Source organism: Lissotriton helveticus, chromosome 2_1 (assembly GCF_964261635.1).
Source record: "Lissotriton helveticus chromosome 2_1, aLisHel1.1, whole genome shotgun sequence".
NCBI lineage: Eukaryota > Metazoa > Chordata > Amphibia > Caudata > Salamandridae > Lissotriton > Lissotriton helveticus.
In genome coordinates, this window is record NC_136059.1 from 1352099749 (window position 1) to 1352117138 (window position 17390).

Here is a 17390-nt window from a genome sequence, read left to right on the forward strand (position 1 = left end):
AAGGGGGAATACTGTGTTCCGGGACTGGGAGGGCAGGTGCGACAAGGATGTATGGAGGTGGAGAAAGGTTGGAAAATACAGTAAACTATAGAAATGGAAACAGCAATCCACCCTTCAAGGTAGAGAATTCTTTCTTTACTTGATCCACTTGAGGAGTTTGGTTTGAGGTGGTTTGTTCGCATCTACTTCTTAATGGTGAGGAGACCGGATGATGGCATAAGAGTCCAAGTCTGCTGGGCTTTGAAGTTTTCGAATAATGTTTGTCATGCACTTAGTTGTATTTATTGTTTCTGAAGTAGATTAGCTTCAGTAGAGGTCTAAGATACACATTATGGAGGAGGAGAAAATGCTAGTTCTTTGAGATGGACCTCTGTTTGGTGGATAACGGCCAGGGCAGAACAGGAGGGTCGACAGAATGAATGACTTTATTAGTGAGGAAGTAGTCCATCCAGTGGAATATAGTGCCTTGATGCCAGTCACTTCCAGTCTCTGAAGCAGTGAGATAATGGACAATGTCAAAAGTGGAAGAAAGATTGAAAAGCACATGTGTTTCTACTCCATTCAAGTCCACAGTACTCTTGATGTCACCCCAAGCTGTAGTTAGTTCAGATTCTGTGTTCGTAAATTTGTAGAATCCAGTTGAGCCTGATAAATATGTTCAATGTAGGATGACAGTGCTCAAAACTTACTCTTTGAGTTAGCTTTCCTTCGAAAGAGTCATAGCAGATTAGACAATAGGCTAAGAATGTTGAGTCGGAACTTGTACTTTTCGCAGAATTGTTTTGTTGTACCTGCTTTTTGAGTTTTTCTGGGAAGGTGCCAGACTTAAGCAAATGGTTCATGATAAATTTTAGGATAGATTCTGTGAGTATAGAGCTTTCATGGATGACAGCTGCTGCTCATCCTGTCCTCCTGGCTTCTCGGTATGATTTCTCATGGGAATTTTTTAGTGAGCAGATATTGCCTCAAGTACAATTATTCTGGGATCATCGCACAGATTTCTGTGTTTGATCCTGGTAGGAGATGGTAGATGTCCTTGATAAATGAGGCCAATTGAGAGTTTGTGAGTCAACTTATATGGGAAGGAGTCCTATTTGTAGGAGGAAGACTTAGTTGGGATTTAGTGCGAGTAAAATAATTCTCTGAGTCCACCAGAACGAGGAGTAGCATTTCAAGATTTGTAGATGTGAGGGAAGGTAGTGAGGGTGAGCAGGGGAATGGTGGGCTAGGATTGTAGGCGTTTTGAGAGAGAAGTTAGGAGTGGCGGAGGGGAGTAGATACATTTTGATGTGTAGCCGTAGCCAGCAGTGGTGAAGGCATGGAAAGCATAGGCTGGGGAAGGCAGGGTGGTAGGAGTGAATGGAAGGTGGAAGAGAGATGAGAGTAAGATGCAGAGGAGGGGAAGAAGTTATATAGATGAATAGAGGATCTGCAGGCAAGAATGGAGGGAATATCAGAGAGAGGTAGCAGAAGTGAATGGGGATAGGAAAGTGGTTTGATTGTGAGTGGAACCAGAGAAGTAAAATACATGCATGGGTGAACGCCAGCTTTGAAAGGGGAAGATTTGGGTGTTAAAGGAGGTGAGGGGGTAGGTGAAGTTGAGGCAAATGTGTTAGGAGTACATGAGGAGCATAGGGGAGAAGTGGGAGACCGAAAACCTGTGTTTTATAGTGACAAGGGGAGTAGAAGAAAAGGAAAGAGATTTAGTGGAGACACAGACAAATTGGTAGCAGAAGAGGTTGTGCGAGGTTAGGTAGATAGGTCAGAGAAGAGAGGGTGCAGCTTAAGTGTTATCTGTGGTGAAGGAGGGGGGAAAGGATGTAGTGGGCTTGAGGAGGGAGATAGAGGTGAGCCTTGGGTAGAGGGCAAGATTTGGGTTAGAGGAAGATATAGACTCGATAGGCTTAGATGGGTGGGGCATATGGAAGTAGGTAGCAAGCAGTATGTAAGTTGCCTGGAATAGTAGGAGTGCTCGACCCACCCCCCTACACACACACCCATTCTTGTGTCTTCATGTTGACTTGGTTCATTGTGTCTTAAGCAAAGGAGAGATCAGCTTTAAGAACCACATTATGTGATGTGAAAGGAATATTTAATGCCATGTCATTTAAACACTTTGATGGGTTGTTGGTATAGTAGCTTTCGTAGATCACATAGTTTGGCTGGTTGGTGCTAAACATATATAGCTTGTGTTCCAGTTGTCTTGGATAGAATATCTGTAACAGCCAAAGCTCAGCTACCTTTATAAAGGACACTTCCAAGGATTGGACTCTTTCATTGTTCTTGACTTTGGAGAAGTGAGTGTTACACTACCAGAGACAGGTAGAGTTGATTATTCCATTCTAGTTTGAGGTTTGCACGTGATTTTTAACCCCAAGTTAATTTAATCAAACTTTGTGCATGCTTCTGTAAATTGATTTGGGTTTCAGATTTATATGAAGGCTTAGTTGATTGGACCTTGATAGCTGCCACTGTGCCCTAAGACTGATCAATGATGTTGTTAAGGATAACAAATTCTATCTCTCCAGTAGCAGATGTTCAGCCACCAGATGGAGAAAGGCATTAATAGTGTGTAGCAAAATGTACAAATTTCCACTCTGCTTATATGTCTGTCATGCAATCCAAGAGCAGTATTAGTGTGCCACCTTGAGAAAATACTACAGTAGTGGGTCTGTGAGGTCTACCCAGGTTTGGCTGGGCTGGGCTGAAGTCACTGGAAGATTGCTGTACACTAAAAATGGTGAACCTATGGCACCTTCTTAAATAATCCTCAAAGTGCTGAGTCTTTGAGGTCAGTCAGTGTCAGTGTCTGCCCAATTCTGAGAAAACAAAGCGACATCATAATAGAGGAACGTGGTCATCCAAAGGGCACTTGGGGAGTTGCCTTGAGAGTGTTGATAAACATCACACTACTGTCTCTAAGGGCAGGCCAACCAGGAAATATGTACAGTGCAGTCAAAACATTATCCACAGGTATAGCCTTTGTAGGGTCAACCCAGGTGCGGCATTGAGGCAACCCATATTAAGTCAGAGCTCATACGGTAAAATGTCCAAGGGGTCCATCGAGGAGCGCAGTTCGGGCTTCCCATGTTAAACCACAGCTCCACAGTAGTAGGTGTTGGAGATCTATCCAGAAGTGGAATTAAGGCATTTTAGGTTAAACGGCAGCTGCATAATAGTGAGTTTATATAGCACTCGGAAATGTTTGGACTATGGATACACCGAGTAAACCAGCAGCGAAAGTTGTGAATCATGCATCTGTGGAAGGATATTAATATGCTATAACAGCTGGTGCATGTGGTGAGCAAAGGCCAGAAGAAATAGCAGAGACTGCACTAAAAATCAATTCAGAATCATGTGGGTTAAGAGAACGGGCAAGACAAGGGGGAAAAAGAAAATAATCGGACATGCATGCTGCCAAATATTTTAGCAAATCGGCGACCATTCAAGAAGCATAAACTCCCTAGTAGCAAACCTTTGTCTGCCAACTTTACTTTGGCATCGGTTGACGTGATGTCAGCATGGCCGCCAGACCTATCAGCAATGGGCAGTATTTTGACATGAAGGTGATGTAAAGAGAAGAATGGACAGATATCGTGGGTCTGTTTTTTTTTTCTCCTTTTCTTCTCCTGTCATCCCTTTAAATGTGTTTCTGTGCAGGGTACAGTGCAGTTATGGTAATCTATTTACCTTTCACCTTGGTAGAGATGCATATAGAATGTTTATATGCTTAAACTACTGTCTAGTAATTTTTGCTCCTATTGTACAAAGTAGTATTTGGGGTTTGAGGTATTCCAGGGTGGCATTCTTTCCACTCTAGGAGATCCCGGTTTACAGAGATTGAGTTAGTTAGGCCCTACTTCAAATGTTGAGTAGACTCATCCTTGGATCCAAATAATCCCCATATGTTTCTTCTTCAGTTAGGTGAAGCATCACCACAATCCTCTCTGAAGAAACAAATCTCTTTAACCTCCACCACAATGACTTAAACAGTTTGATTTTTTCATCGAGTCACAGAGCACAGTTATTGTAAGACAGGACAATGCAATACTGTTATATGCTGATGACACTCGACTTCTTTTGGTGTAGCATCTGTTTGTGCCATTAGCAGAACAAGTACCATCCTGGAATTCCTTGAGTGCTGGATGATTGGTGTTCCATTAAAACTAGACCCCTCCTAGCTTGATCAGCTCAATTTAGTCAAACTAAAGGTACGAGGGCTTCTAGGAGGCAAAACTGTTAGGATAATGTTTTATATATTGAGACTTAATAAGTTCAAATAGCATGCATATTAATTTTTTTCGCCTGTTGGTTGCAGGTCACAGCATAAAAAATGTCCAGGCATTCGCCGTTCTCCAGAACACTTTCCTGAAAGCGAACACCAGCTACCTTGCACAGGTCATCCTTGATGCCATTGAAAATATATACATTGCGGATAGTGCAAACTACTTCATCCTGGAGCCTCAGCATACCTTGTCACAGTTTGCAGAGAAGATTTCTAAGCTGCCTGAAGTGCAAACCAAATACTTTGAGTTGCTGGAGTTTGTTGTTTTCAGCTTGAACTATATCCCGTGCAAGGAGTTGATTAGCGTGAGCATCCTTCTGAAAGGCAACGCCTCATACCCCTGCAGCATTGCTGCTATGAAGACATTGCTGAAGTTCACCCGTCACGACTCTATCTTCAAAGATGTCTTCAGGGAGGTGGGGCTTGTGGAGGTGATGGTCAATCTTCTGCATAAATATGCAGCACTGTTGAAGGATCCTGCTCAAGCGCTAAATGAACCAGGTAGGACACTTTCTTTCAAATTCTGCACTGTATTGCATAGTTAATGTTATGGAGGTAAAACTGAGTTTTTGAGGCTTTGGAATAACCTGGGTAACAATTGATTTATTCAGGTACTTGAACTCAGAAGCACTCCAGGCGTACATGGACTGCAGTCCCATCATTTCTCCAGTGCAAGACTTTAAATTATGACTTACTACAAAGATTAGAATGGTATATTACTGGCCTAGCTAAAACACAGGAGGTTATTCCGTGTCTTTGAAGTTGTCCTGCTGTATGATCGACGTTGCTTATCTCTTTAATCCCACGCGTGCGACACATTTTCCCGCTGTGCGCTGACTTTTGCAAAAACCTGCGGTTCATGACGAGCTCAGCTCGTCATGAGCGTACGAGAGGCGTAACTCATGACGAGCTGAGCTCGTCATGAGCGGCGAAGGGGTTAAGGACCTATGTACATATTGTACCAAGTGGATTTGTTGAATGTATCTTGACCTGCTGTTCTGTACTGCTGCCTTGTGCTCATTTGTGTCGTCTTTATGGTTTCTCTTTAGAAAACATTGTAATTATAGTTTTAAAAAAAATTATCATCTCATTTCTTTTCCCAAGGCCAATAAGTGACTCCTTTCTATATGTCATTACTTCAGGTAATTCAAGGAACCCATTGATAGTCTCTGAACACAGAATTGAACTGCTGTTGGGTGGCTTGGTTTTAAAAAACATGAAGTATTTGTTTTAATTCTCCATTTCTGGCCCACTGCAGCCCGTATAAACAAATGTACGGGGCCCTTTTGTTAAGTGCAACATAGCTAGGGTAGAATGTATCGAAGTATAGGGTGTGGGTGGGACAAGATTGTGTGGTCTGGGCTGTTCAAGTACGGAAATGTATTTGGAGAATACATTGGTTATTTTGAAAAAGCATCAAGGCATTGACAGATTGCTCAATCAGTGAGGGTACTAGAGCCTATTTGGATCATGTAGTGTTTGACAGATTTAACCCCTTCGCTGCTAGGCCTTTTCCCCTCCTTTGCTAAGCTTTTTTTTGGCTATTTGGGGTAGTGCGCGCTTAGGCCCCTGTAACCTTTTGACCACATAAGGTATCCACGCCAATTTTGCATCCTTTTCTTCCAACATCATGGGGATTCTAAAGGTACCCAGGGTTTGTGGATTCCTTTGGAGGGGTCCCAGAAATTAAGCAAAATACTGTAAATTTGTTTGTTTTTTTCAGGAAAATTGGAAAAACGGGCTGCAAATGAAAGCTTCTGGTTTTCCCCTGCAAATGTTGTCAAAAAAGGGTTTGTGGGGCTGAAATCACCATTTTTCCAGCTTTTAGGGAATGACAGTCTTTTGTCAGAGAACCAACATTTTTCACACAGTTTTGGCATTTTTCTGAGACATACACTATTTTTGCTATTTTTATTGCTTTCAACCTGCTTCCAGTTAATGGTAAAAATGAGTATGAAAGCAATAATGGATCCTGGAAAGGTATACATTTTAGAAAAGTAGACACAATTCTGAATCCAGAAAGGGGTCATTTGTCTAAATCCATAAAGGTTTCTTTATAGAAACTAACAGTTAAATATTGGAAAAATTTAAAAATAGTTGAAAAAAACAGCGTTTTGTGTCAACATTTTCACCTGTAACTTCTTGTCATTATGACAGCTGTTTAAATGCAATATACTGTTACATCCGCTGGACCTTCCTGGTTGTGGGGATATATAGGACTTGTAGGTTCACCAAGGACCCGACGAACCCAGAGCCAAGAACTGAGCAGTAACTTGCAATGGTATTTTATTATGTACCGGGTATAGAGCAATTATTCTTGGAAAATGTATACATGGAAAAATCGGTATGAAAGACACTTATGTATTTCTGAAATGGGTACAAATTATAGAGTTTAGAAACAGTACATATTTGCACATTTTCAAAATTAGGAATACTCACACTAGCATGAGAATTAATGGTCATTTTTCAAAATGACTTCTTTTTTACACAATGTCTTTCATTTGAAAGGGTGAAATGCATGGAACCTCAATAGGTAATAACAGTTGATTTACAAATCTGAATTACCCTAAGTCTCCCCATAAAAACGGTACCTCACTTGTGTGGGTCGGCCTTGTGCCCGCAACAGGAAACGACGCAAAACGCAACGTGGTCACACCTCAATCTCGCAGTGAAAAATAACCCTTTTTTAGCAGATTGCCTAGCTGTAGTTTTTGTACCCTAGCTCTGCCGGCACCTCGGGGAACCTAGCAAACCCTTTACATTTTTGAAAACTAGACACCCTGGGGAATCTAGGATGGGGTGACTTGACTGCCTCCCACCAGGTTCTGTTACCCAGAATCCCTTGCAAACCTAAAAAAATTGTCCCCAAAACATCTTTTTCCTACATTTCTGGTGTGGAAAGTTCTGGAATCTGCGTGGATCCACACATTTCCACCCACCCTGCGTTCCTCAAAGTCTTCTGAGAAAAATGGTACCTCACTTGTGTGGGTTAGCCTACTCCCTGTGACAGAAAACAGCGCAAAACACAACATTGTCGCACCACAATTTCACAGTGAAAAATGACTCTTGTTTTGCAAAGTGCCTATCTGTAGTTTTTTAACCTTATTTCTGCTGGCACCGAGGGAAACCTAGCAACCTATATATTTTTGAAAAGTAGACACCCAGGGGAATCAAGGATGGGGTGACTTGACTGCCTCCCACCAGGTTCTGTTTCCCAGAAACCCTTGCAAACTTAAAAAATAGACAAAAAAACACATTTTCTCCACATTTCTGTGGTGGAAAGTTCTGGAATCTGCGTGGATCCACACATTTCCTTCCACCCTGTGTTCCCCAAAGTCTTCCGAGAAAATTGGTACCCCACTTGTGTGGGTCGGCCTAGTGCCTGCGATAGGAAACGGCGCAGAACGTAACGTGGTCACACCTCAATTTCGCAGTGAAAAATAACCCTGTTTTGGCAAAGTGCCTAGCTGTAGTTTCTGAACGCGAGCTCTTCCGGCACCTAGGGAAACCTAGCAAAAAAATACATTTTTGAAAACTAGACACCCAGGGGAATCCAGGATGGGGTGACTTGACTGCCTCCCACCAGGTTCTGTTACCCAGAATCCCTTGCAACCCCAAAGAATTATTAAAAAAAACACATTTTCCACCCAATTCTGTGGTGGAATGTTCGGGAATCTGCATGGATCCACAAGTCCCCAACAACCCTGCATTCCCCAAAGTCTTACGAGCAAAATGATACCTCACTTGTGTGGGTCAGCCTAGTGCCAGCGACAGGAAACGGTGCAAAACGCAATGTGGTCATACCTCAATTTCGCAGTGAAAAATTACCCTTTTTTGGCAAAGTGCCTAGCTCTAGTTTGTGAACCCTAGCTCTGCCGGCACCTCGGGAAACCTACCAAACCCACATATTTCTGAATAGTAGACACCCGGGGGCTTCCAAGGAGGTATGGCTTGCGTGGATCCCCCAACGCCCCTTTACCCAGAATCCCTTGCAAACCTCAATTTTAGCTAAAAAAAAATCCGTTTTTTTACACATTTTTGTGTGGGAAAGTGTGGCATCACCGGGCTCTCACAAATTTCCTACCACGCAGCGTTCCTCCAGGTCTCCCGATAAAAATGGTGCCTCACTTGTGTGGGAGGCACAAGTACCCGCGACAGGCCATTCAAGGGCCCCTCACTGTCACACGCCCACATTCCTGACACAGCAACTACACATGGATTTCATGGAGTGGAGCTCAGCTAGCAGTGTGTGTAGTGACCAGCATCAAGTCAAATTTCATAAGTCTTTATTCGGCTAGTAAACCATAAAAGACCACACAGAATAAAACACGATATAACATTGAAACCAACATAATACCAACATAATACATAAATTACATAATACACAATACATCATTAATCATAAAAGCAACATTCATTATATACACGTTATTAAAAACCATTTCATTACAATAGTTGATGAAATAAATCAATTCAAATGATTTACTAAACACAGGATATCACTACTAGAAGACACTTCATAAGAAATAATTTGGGATGGGGATGTTGGAGCCATTCTGTACATACACACTCCGATCCGGCCGATAATTATTCTCTAAGTTAGTTATTTCTGGAAAGTAGTGTTTTCTCTCTGGTCTTGTCTTTAAGGGCCGAGAGTAGCGGAACCTAGGGTAAAAATCTTGGAGACCCCAGACAGAGATCGGGCCATCCCCTAATTGTGGAAACCAAGTTTGTAGATAAGGCACCACCCGATCGCTCCAGAATCTAACTAGCACCAGGTCGCCTGGGAGGACCTTTGGAAGGGGGCCGAGCCATCCCACCCTTCTAACACTTCGAATGGCACCATCAATGTTCGCTGGCAAGGGTCGATTCCTAGACAGCCAATAGATGACCTTGTGTTTTAAATCCTCCGGTCTCTCGATTTTTCCCTTTGTAATTGGTAAAACACCAGTGAGGACACAAACAAAGGGGGCGGCCATTGGGGGCAGATGTATATGCTTAGTGTAAACTAGGTTAGTACTAGTTTTCTCCTCATATAGAGGGGGAACATTTGGCACCCCTACATCAGCGAAGATACTCTTCGTGGTAATGGGTTCGGTGACGGGTGTCGAGGATGGCGAGGAGATACATGGGCGGTTCTGTGGGACCGTGGGTCTATTAGGAGGGATGCTACCTCTTTGAGGTGTTAACTTGGAAACCACGGTAGCGGATAAGGGCTGTAATTGACTCAATCCTGTCAGGTTCTTATTAGGTTGAGTCGGTGCCCTAAATGAGTTCTCGATATCGCTTAATCTATCCCCTAAGGAGTTGATTCTTGTAGTCAAGGGGGATAGTAGAGAGGTGACCACTCGCTCAATCAGGGCCAGAAGGGCTGCCTGTTGGGGAGGTGCAAAGGATTCAATACTATCACTGACCTGGGAAACTATAGGTGACGTGCTGAAGGACGGTAAGGGATTTGTACAAGGCTTGAGCAGTTTAGCTTCTCTCCCCATGCTGTTATCCCCGGGGCGCTCTTGTGACCATAGGAGATTTGGGGTGCCCTAGTTGTTTTATGTTTACTTTTACTAACGGGGATAAGAGTGGGACAACCAGAATGTTATCATTTGCGTTCGATAACGAATTAGACAGCAGATGTGCGGGAAGTGCTGCACTGGATAGGGCTTGAGGTGGGTCTGCTATGGTCTCAACTGGTGCATATTGGATGTGACAAAGGGCGTTCAATTCCTCCAACCAGGACACACTTGATGCAGTGTCGAGTAGCTGCACCTCGGGTTGTTTGCAGTCTACGCTATGAGAGGGCAAACGAGTTTCTAGGTCTTCCAAATCATGAATAACAGGTAATAATGCCCTGTCTATCCTTTCTACATAGCAGTCAAACCTCCCCCTACTAGAATCACTTGGGAGAGTACAAGGATTGAGAGCCCCCTTATGAGACATGGCGACAGTGCAGCAGACAAAGCCCCGCATAGAGTCAATGGAAGTCCTGGTGACTCTGCAGTGGATGCAGAAATGCAGGTCAAAGTCTCACTATACCTTATTCAGTAGAAGCCAAGGGGGGTGGCCTGTCCCGTCCTTCTCGGGCCTCTGAGGGCCACAGAGGGCCCGCCCTTTGCCCGGGCTTAGCCCGGCGCCGCCCGCGCGCGTACCGCGGGGCGTTGGTGGGATGTTCCTTATTAGGAAGTGACGAAATAGGGGCGGAGCCTCGTCAGCGGTGTTGTCTCCTGGGCCTCAGTGCTCAGCCAGTCAACAGATTATGCCCCAGCAGCGTTGCGCCCTTCCTCCCGGGCGAAGCGTCTCCGGCAAAGCGGGAGGCGCGAGCAGTTTTAAATTCCCCGGTCAAAAAGGGGGCGGAGCCTCGTCAGCGGTGTTGGCCCTGCGGTCTCCTGGGCCTCAGTGCTCAGCCAGTCAACAGATTATGCCCCAGCAGCGTTGCGCCCTTCCTCACGGGCGAAGCGTCTCCCGCGAAGCGGGAGGCGCGAGCAGTTTTAAATTCCCCGGTCAAAAAGGGGGCGGAGCCTCGTCAGCGGTGTTGGCCCTGCGGTCTCCTGGGCCTCAGTGCTCAGCCAGTCAACAGATTATGCCCCAGCAGCGTTGCGCCCTTCCTCACGGGCGAAGCGTCTCCCCAGCATCAAGTCACTACTCACACACCGCCAGCCGAGCTCCAGTCCACACACACCGCCAGCCAAACGCCAGTCCACGCACACCACCAGCCAAACGCCAGTCCACGCACACCGCCAGCCAAGCGCCAGACCACGCACACTGCCAGCCAAGCACCAGACCACGCACACTGCCAGCCAAGCACCAGACCACGCACACTGCCAGCCAAGCACCAGACCACGCACACTGCCAGCCAAGCACCAGACCACGCACACTGCCAGCCAAGCGCCAGTCCACGCACACTGCCAGCCAAGTGCCAGTCCACGCACACCGCCAGCCAAGTGCCAGTCCACGCACACCGCCAGCCAAGTGCCAGTCCACACACACCGCCAGCCAAGCGCCAGTCCACGCACACCGCCAGCCAAGCGCCAGTCCACGCACACCGCCAGCCAAGCGCCAGTCCACGCACACCGCCAGCCAAGCGCCAGTACAAACACACTGCCAGCCAAGCACCAGTACAAACACACTGCCAGTCAAGAGTCAGTACAAACACACCACTAGCCAAGTGCCAGTCCACGCACACCGCCAGCCAAGCACCAGTCCAGGCACACCACCAGCCAAGCATAAATCCAAACACACCGCCAGGCAAGCGCCATACCACGCACACCGCCAGCCAAGCACCAGTCCACACACACCGCCAGCCAAACGCCAGTCCACGCAGACCGCCAGCCAAACGCCAGTCCACGCAAACGGACATCACATTTAAGAATATTTTTAAATATAAATAAGAAAACAAACAAATTGATACAAATCTACTAACACAACAACTAAAACTAAATACACTACACAAATGCCAACTTTGAAACTGAACAAAAATGATTAAACAATAGAGGCCAGGCAGTTCGCTTTACCACTCATGGATGCTCCCAAAAATTATTTTGCGTGTGGTACATTCTAAAACAAGCAGGCACGCACAGCCCAGGGTTAGAAGGACACTTGGGGCAGTACATACTAACCTCCTTCCGCAAACCTCTTTGCCAACAGACTCTACATCTCCTACTGGGAAAGTCTTTTGAGGATGTAGGAGGAATGTGATCAGGAAAGTGGCGATCTTTCAATCTAGCAACATCCTCCACCACTCCAACTCTAGGAACACTTGCCTGTTCCACTAAAACAAGGATGCCTATTACAGACACCTGACACTTTACAAAAGCCACTTTGACTGAGGACAAGATTCCTGGAACACAACAAAAGCATTAAAGTTTGCCAAGTGAAAAAGATGGATAGCCAACTTCTTGTACCAAATGTAAGCCTTACGAAGAGCAGCATATGGTTCCAACCTCTGATCTACTCTGTCAACACCACCCATGTGCCTATTATAGTCTAAAATGCACACAGGTTTGCGCGCTTCAGCAACCTCACCCCAAACAGTCACCGATTAGTGCGTTCATCATGGATGGTAGTCAACACGTAGACATCTCTCCTGTCTGAAAACTTCATAGCTAGAAGCTCCTCGCAACGCAATGCACGCACTGTCCCCGGACAAGCTTTTGACAAACAAGTTCTTTTGGGAAACCTTTACGGTTACAGCGGATTTTGCCACAAGAAACAGTGTCCACTTTGGCCAATTCCCTGAACAGTTAAAGAAAAAGGTGGTTCTGTTGGGTAAGACAAAATTGCTTTGACATTGCTATTAATGCTATCTAGGGTGAACGCTCTCTGAAATACACAACTAACAGAAAATAATGCTTTAACAAATACGTCATACAATCAAGTAGTTGTATTGTTTATCTGAATTACGTCATTCAATGATTTCGTACAATACATGTGAAGACTGTCTGAATGTGTGTTATAGTGAAATTCAGTGACATTTGTGTGAAGTGTTCAAAAGTGCAAGATATATACAGTGGACTCATTTACATATATATATAAATATATATACACATATTTTAGCGGCCAGCTAATAATATTTATAGCCAAGTATCCCTATTTTCCTTGATGGAATCCTGGTGATGCTGGACCTAAGGTAACCGTCGACGTTTCGACCCTGAGGTCCCCCAATCGGCGGTCACGGCGGGTCTTTCTCAAGACAAGTGGTGGGAGGGTTTTTTTTCCGACAGTCTGAAATTCAAAAAAAGGCTGTGTATCAGAGAGGCTGTGGGCACTAGAAGTTGCACCTAAATTAGAAGGGAGGTTATATACTCACTCTGTTTTCAAAGGCTGGGGGTCCTCAGCCTTCGTGGGTATAGTGCAGAGATCAAAGTACCTGTGAAGAAGTGAGTATGTCAAGGATGTGTTGCCATTTCAATATAGTTTGTTGGAATCTTAATTTAATGAAACCGCATGCGTGATGACCCAATAGTGCGTGGGAAATCATCTATTGGTTGCGGTCTGCCATGCGAGAGGACTTACACAAGAGACTCATGAAGCGTCAACTATTAGGTGCAAGGCTAAATGAATTGTGTGTTACTCCCTTTGCAGGAGGCCCATGGTGCAATTAAAGATGAGCAAACCCTTTAGTTTGTAGTGCCTATTAAGTCAATCAAATGGCTTACATGGAAAGTGCCCAGTTAGTGGAGCACGCCCTAGCGTCTTGGATCACTATCATGGACCGATAGAGGGCCGGTGTGCTCGGGGTTAAGATTGAGCGAGGCGGTGAATTTAATCAGGTGCCTGAAAAGCTGGGGAGTGAGGGGTGCCCACCAGTAAACAATCGTGCCCGTGTGTATAGGATAACAATCATAGAGCGGCAAACTGCCGTCAAGCTCGGGGTGGACTAAGGATCAAGGCGGTAAATTAATCCGGTGCCTAAAGCACTGTGGAGCTACGGGTGCCCATAAAACGACGTTCACGCGATTGGGCCGTTCTCTTACCCGATTAAGTTGGTAGGGTTGAACAACACCAAAGACTCATCCACTGCAATTTCTTTCCCTAGAGCATAGATCTCAGAAAATCGATCAACAAAGTGATCAATGACAGGCCGAATCTTGAAAAGACGGTCACACTCAGGGTGATCTTGTGGCATAGCTAAACCATTATCGACAAAATACATCATCCGAAGCAGAAGCAAATACCTATTTAGACTCATGACTGCCGGAAATATAGCAGTTGCCATCAAGGGACTAGTAGACCAACATGAAGCCATTGATGGCTTCCTTAGCAATCCCATCAAAAAAGTTGAACCCAAGAACTTCTTCATCTCTTCCAGATTTGTGGGAGTCCACCGGGTAGCTCTAGCGTGGAGCTTAAGGCTGGACTGTTCTCCCTCAAAAACTGTTCGGCATACAAATTAGTCTGCTCAACAATCTCTGCCAAAAACACATCATCCATAACAACTGAAAAAAATCAATCGGCAAAAAGTTTTCAGTGTTCACCCTACACCCTGGAACACCAGTAAAGTCTGGCATTGCCGGCTGCACCATGCCTGGGGCAACCCAGAGGTCAGCACTTTCAACGTGAAACCTTGCAGCCCCAGGCTGCAACCCAGATGCCTCTTGTCTCACTAGACCAACGGAAAGTGCTGCAGCCCATATGCCTCTTGTCTCACTATACCAACGGGAAGTCTAGCAGCCCCAGGCTGCAGCCCAGATGCCTCTTGCCGCACTATCAGCACTTCATCCACACCAAAAGTACCTTCATCAGCACTCAGAGTACCTGCATCATCAGATGATGCCATGTGGAGAGAAAACTCACTGCCTGAATCGTCCCCTCCCACCTCTGCCTCAGAATCAGAGTCAGTCTCTGGACCATGGTCAGAGGAAGAATCAAAAAGCATTCCAACAACTTGCTGAGCTGTAATCTGGCGGCTAGCTATTATCCTTACTAAGAAAGGAGACTGTACAAACAAGTCAACAACCAACACTGTGCAAAGTAAGTAAAAAAATGTGTGCCTTCATCACAAAGATCTATATACTGACAAACTATACAATTCACTTACAAGGGACAGCTACACTCACCAGCACCTACTCTGCAAAGACACAGCAAATAGTCAACGATATTCCACTAGAAAGAAGAAAAAAAAAATGAATCTACAGAAAACAAAATACACATCAAGCACAAATGCAAAACATTTTTTAGACACTCAAAAAACAGAAACCAAACATACTGGTATTATTACACACTTTGCAAAAAACACATTTACATTGAAATTGTACAAAAAAGGTCTCTTACCAAACACATGCAACTACACAAACAGCAGAACCACCAGTAACAAAACCGCAACCTGCAACAGTCTAAAGAGCAAAAGCCTTGAACTAGAACAAAAAAGGGGGAAATAAAACATTACAATTTACAAGAAATAAAAAGCAATACACATTAACAGGCTATGTCACAGGCTATGTCACTACACAAATGGGGGCAGAAAGGGCTGAATACACATAAACAAATATATGTCCCCTGGAAGCAACCAATTTATTTATTTTTACATCCCTGGCACTAGTTGGTCCCTTGCCCATAGAGTTGCTTCCATTTAAAAAAAAAAAACAAAACCCTGGTGTCTAGTGTTTTTTTTTGCACCCCCTGGGGGCAGAAAGGCCAAATTAAAAAACCGATCTGGGGGCAGAATATACTTTTAAAAAAAATGTGGGCCCAAGGAAGCAACCCTTGCCCAAGGGGTCGCTTCCGATTATACAAAAAACAATTTCCCTGGCTCTAATGGGCTTTTCTACCCCCCCTGGGTCCAGAATCGGCCATAAAACGGCCGATCTGTCCCAAGGGGCGGGGGGGGGGGGCAGAAAAGTCTGATTATAAATTTGCCCCCTAGGAAGAGACCCTTGCCCAAGGGGTCGCTTCCTTTTTAACAAAAAAGACATCCCTGGTTTCTAGTGGGGGCATTCCTGGTGCATGATCGCGACGCTGTGCGCGATCATGCACCAGGAATGCCCTGCATTGTGACATCAGGGGAGAGGAAACACTGTTTCCTCCCCCCCGATGCCTCAAGGCCCTAGGAAATGCCCCACCGGAGGCCCAAACTTACCTCTTGCTCCTGGACGCGCTAGAAACAAATTGTTTCCAGCGCGTCCAGCGCTTCCTGATGATGTCATCCCTGTTTGAATGGGCACGATCGATGACCCAGGGGGGAGCGCCAGCGCTCCCCCCGGGGGCTGTGCTTATGACGGAGCGGTTCCATCATCCGCACAGGCCAACCGATGCTGATGACGGAATGCTCCGTCATCAGCATTGAAGGGTTTAAGAGTCCCACTGTAAATCAGCCTGACTCCTGCCATCCCAAACTCTTTTTCTGAGTATCTCATTTTTGATGGCCATTTGCCTTCACAATGTATGCATGCTGGACCTCTTTTTTTAGGAATCAGTGGGAGAGGTGGACACAAAATTTGTGCTGGACATTTTTCCTACTAGATACAACAAAATATTATTTGCTTCTGGTGGATATTTCTAAATACAGAGCCTTCACCATGTGAATATCTCCAGGCTTCAGACTGGATCTTGAAATTCACAAAAACAGTGCTTCTGTGCACTGGTAAGTGGTGGTGTACGATTCCGTGCCCACTCCATTCTGCTCTTGAAGTGACTTGCAGAGCCGCATATAAGCTCCACCCATGCGTTCTGGCATCTGTTCCTTCCTTTTGCATCTTGAGACACCGATCTGGAACTCTGTTCAGCTTTTCTTCATCCCTTGAAGAGAAATTCTTCTTTAAAACATTCCGCTGTGCAACAGAACATAACTATAAGTTTTAAACCTTGTATGGGCAGTCGCAAACAGATGTCTGTGACCGATCCCCACAAGGTGTGCTTCTGGTGCTTATGTTAGGCGCACGACTCCAGGACCTGCTATGACTGCGCACAGATGAACACGAAGGCCATTGGAGAACGTAAGGCGAAGCTCTGTTGCAAAACACTGCAACGCTCCATGCAGGTCCTTCTTCTGGTCGAGAGTCTGGTACCAATCTCCAATGTCGTTCTCACAGCGGATCCTTATAGTTGAAGTATGTGGGTAAGTCTAAAAAGAAGCACAAGTGGGACTTGCCCCTTTCCCTCCACTCTCTTTCTCCAGAGAAGGTGTTAAAGTGTCAAAATAGCTTTCAGTATTGCTCCCGTTGTTATGAGGAGTTGATTCCGACACTGGACTTGATGCACCTGAACATTCATGTCCGTTGGCGACGTTGCAGCAGGTCAGAGCATTTAGAGAGACCATGCTGTCCAACTTCGGCATGCTTCTAGTTTCTTCTGGTGCTCCTTTGGGCCCCAATGATCCACAAGGGCCACCAGTTAGGTCACTGCCGGCAGATCCTTATCTGTGCTTCTTGAAGCCGCTTTGGATTCCTCGCTAGTGTCCATGCCGAGTTAAGTTCTGGTGCCACAATCTGTGCCATTCCCTCGGACATTAATGCTGGCACCCACATTGCTGGAAGAAGATCCATGACCTATTGCAGTGTCTGACTCTGAGACAAAATCATCTTGACCTCAATTGAGGCCCACTGTATTGTGAGGATAACTGGTGCATGGACCTAAAGGATGCTAGTGGGTTGGATACCTCACCTAATACTGG

The 17390-nt window shown here is 45.4% G+C and overlaps 1 protein-coding gene across 3 annotated transcripts in view; it reads left to right on the plus strand.

The window, feature by feature from the left end:
* Window positions 1–17390, plus strand: part of WDFY3 (WD repeat and FYVE domain containing 3) — a 1930620-nt gene that overhangs the window by 556125 nt on the left and 1357105 nt on the right. For all 3 annotated transcript variants that reach the window (XM_078676292.1, XM_078676293.1, XM_078676294.1), the window contains exon 11: window positions 4319–4786. In XM_078676292.1, coding sequence (XP_078532418.1) covers window positions 4319–4786 — 468 coding nt within the window. The remainder of the gene's footprint in view (window positions 1–4318; window positions 4787–17390) is intronic.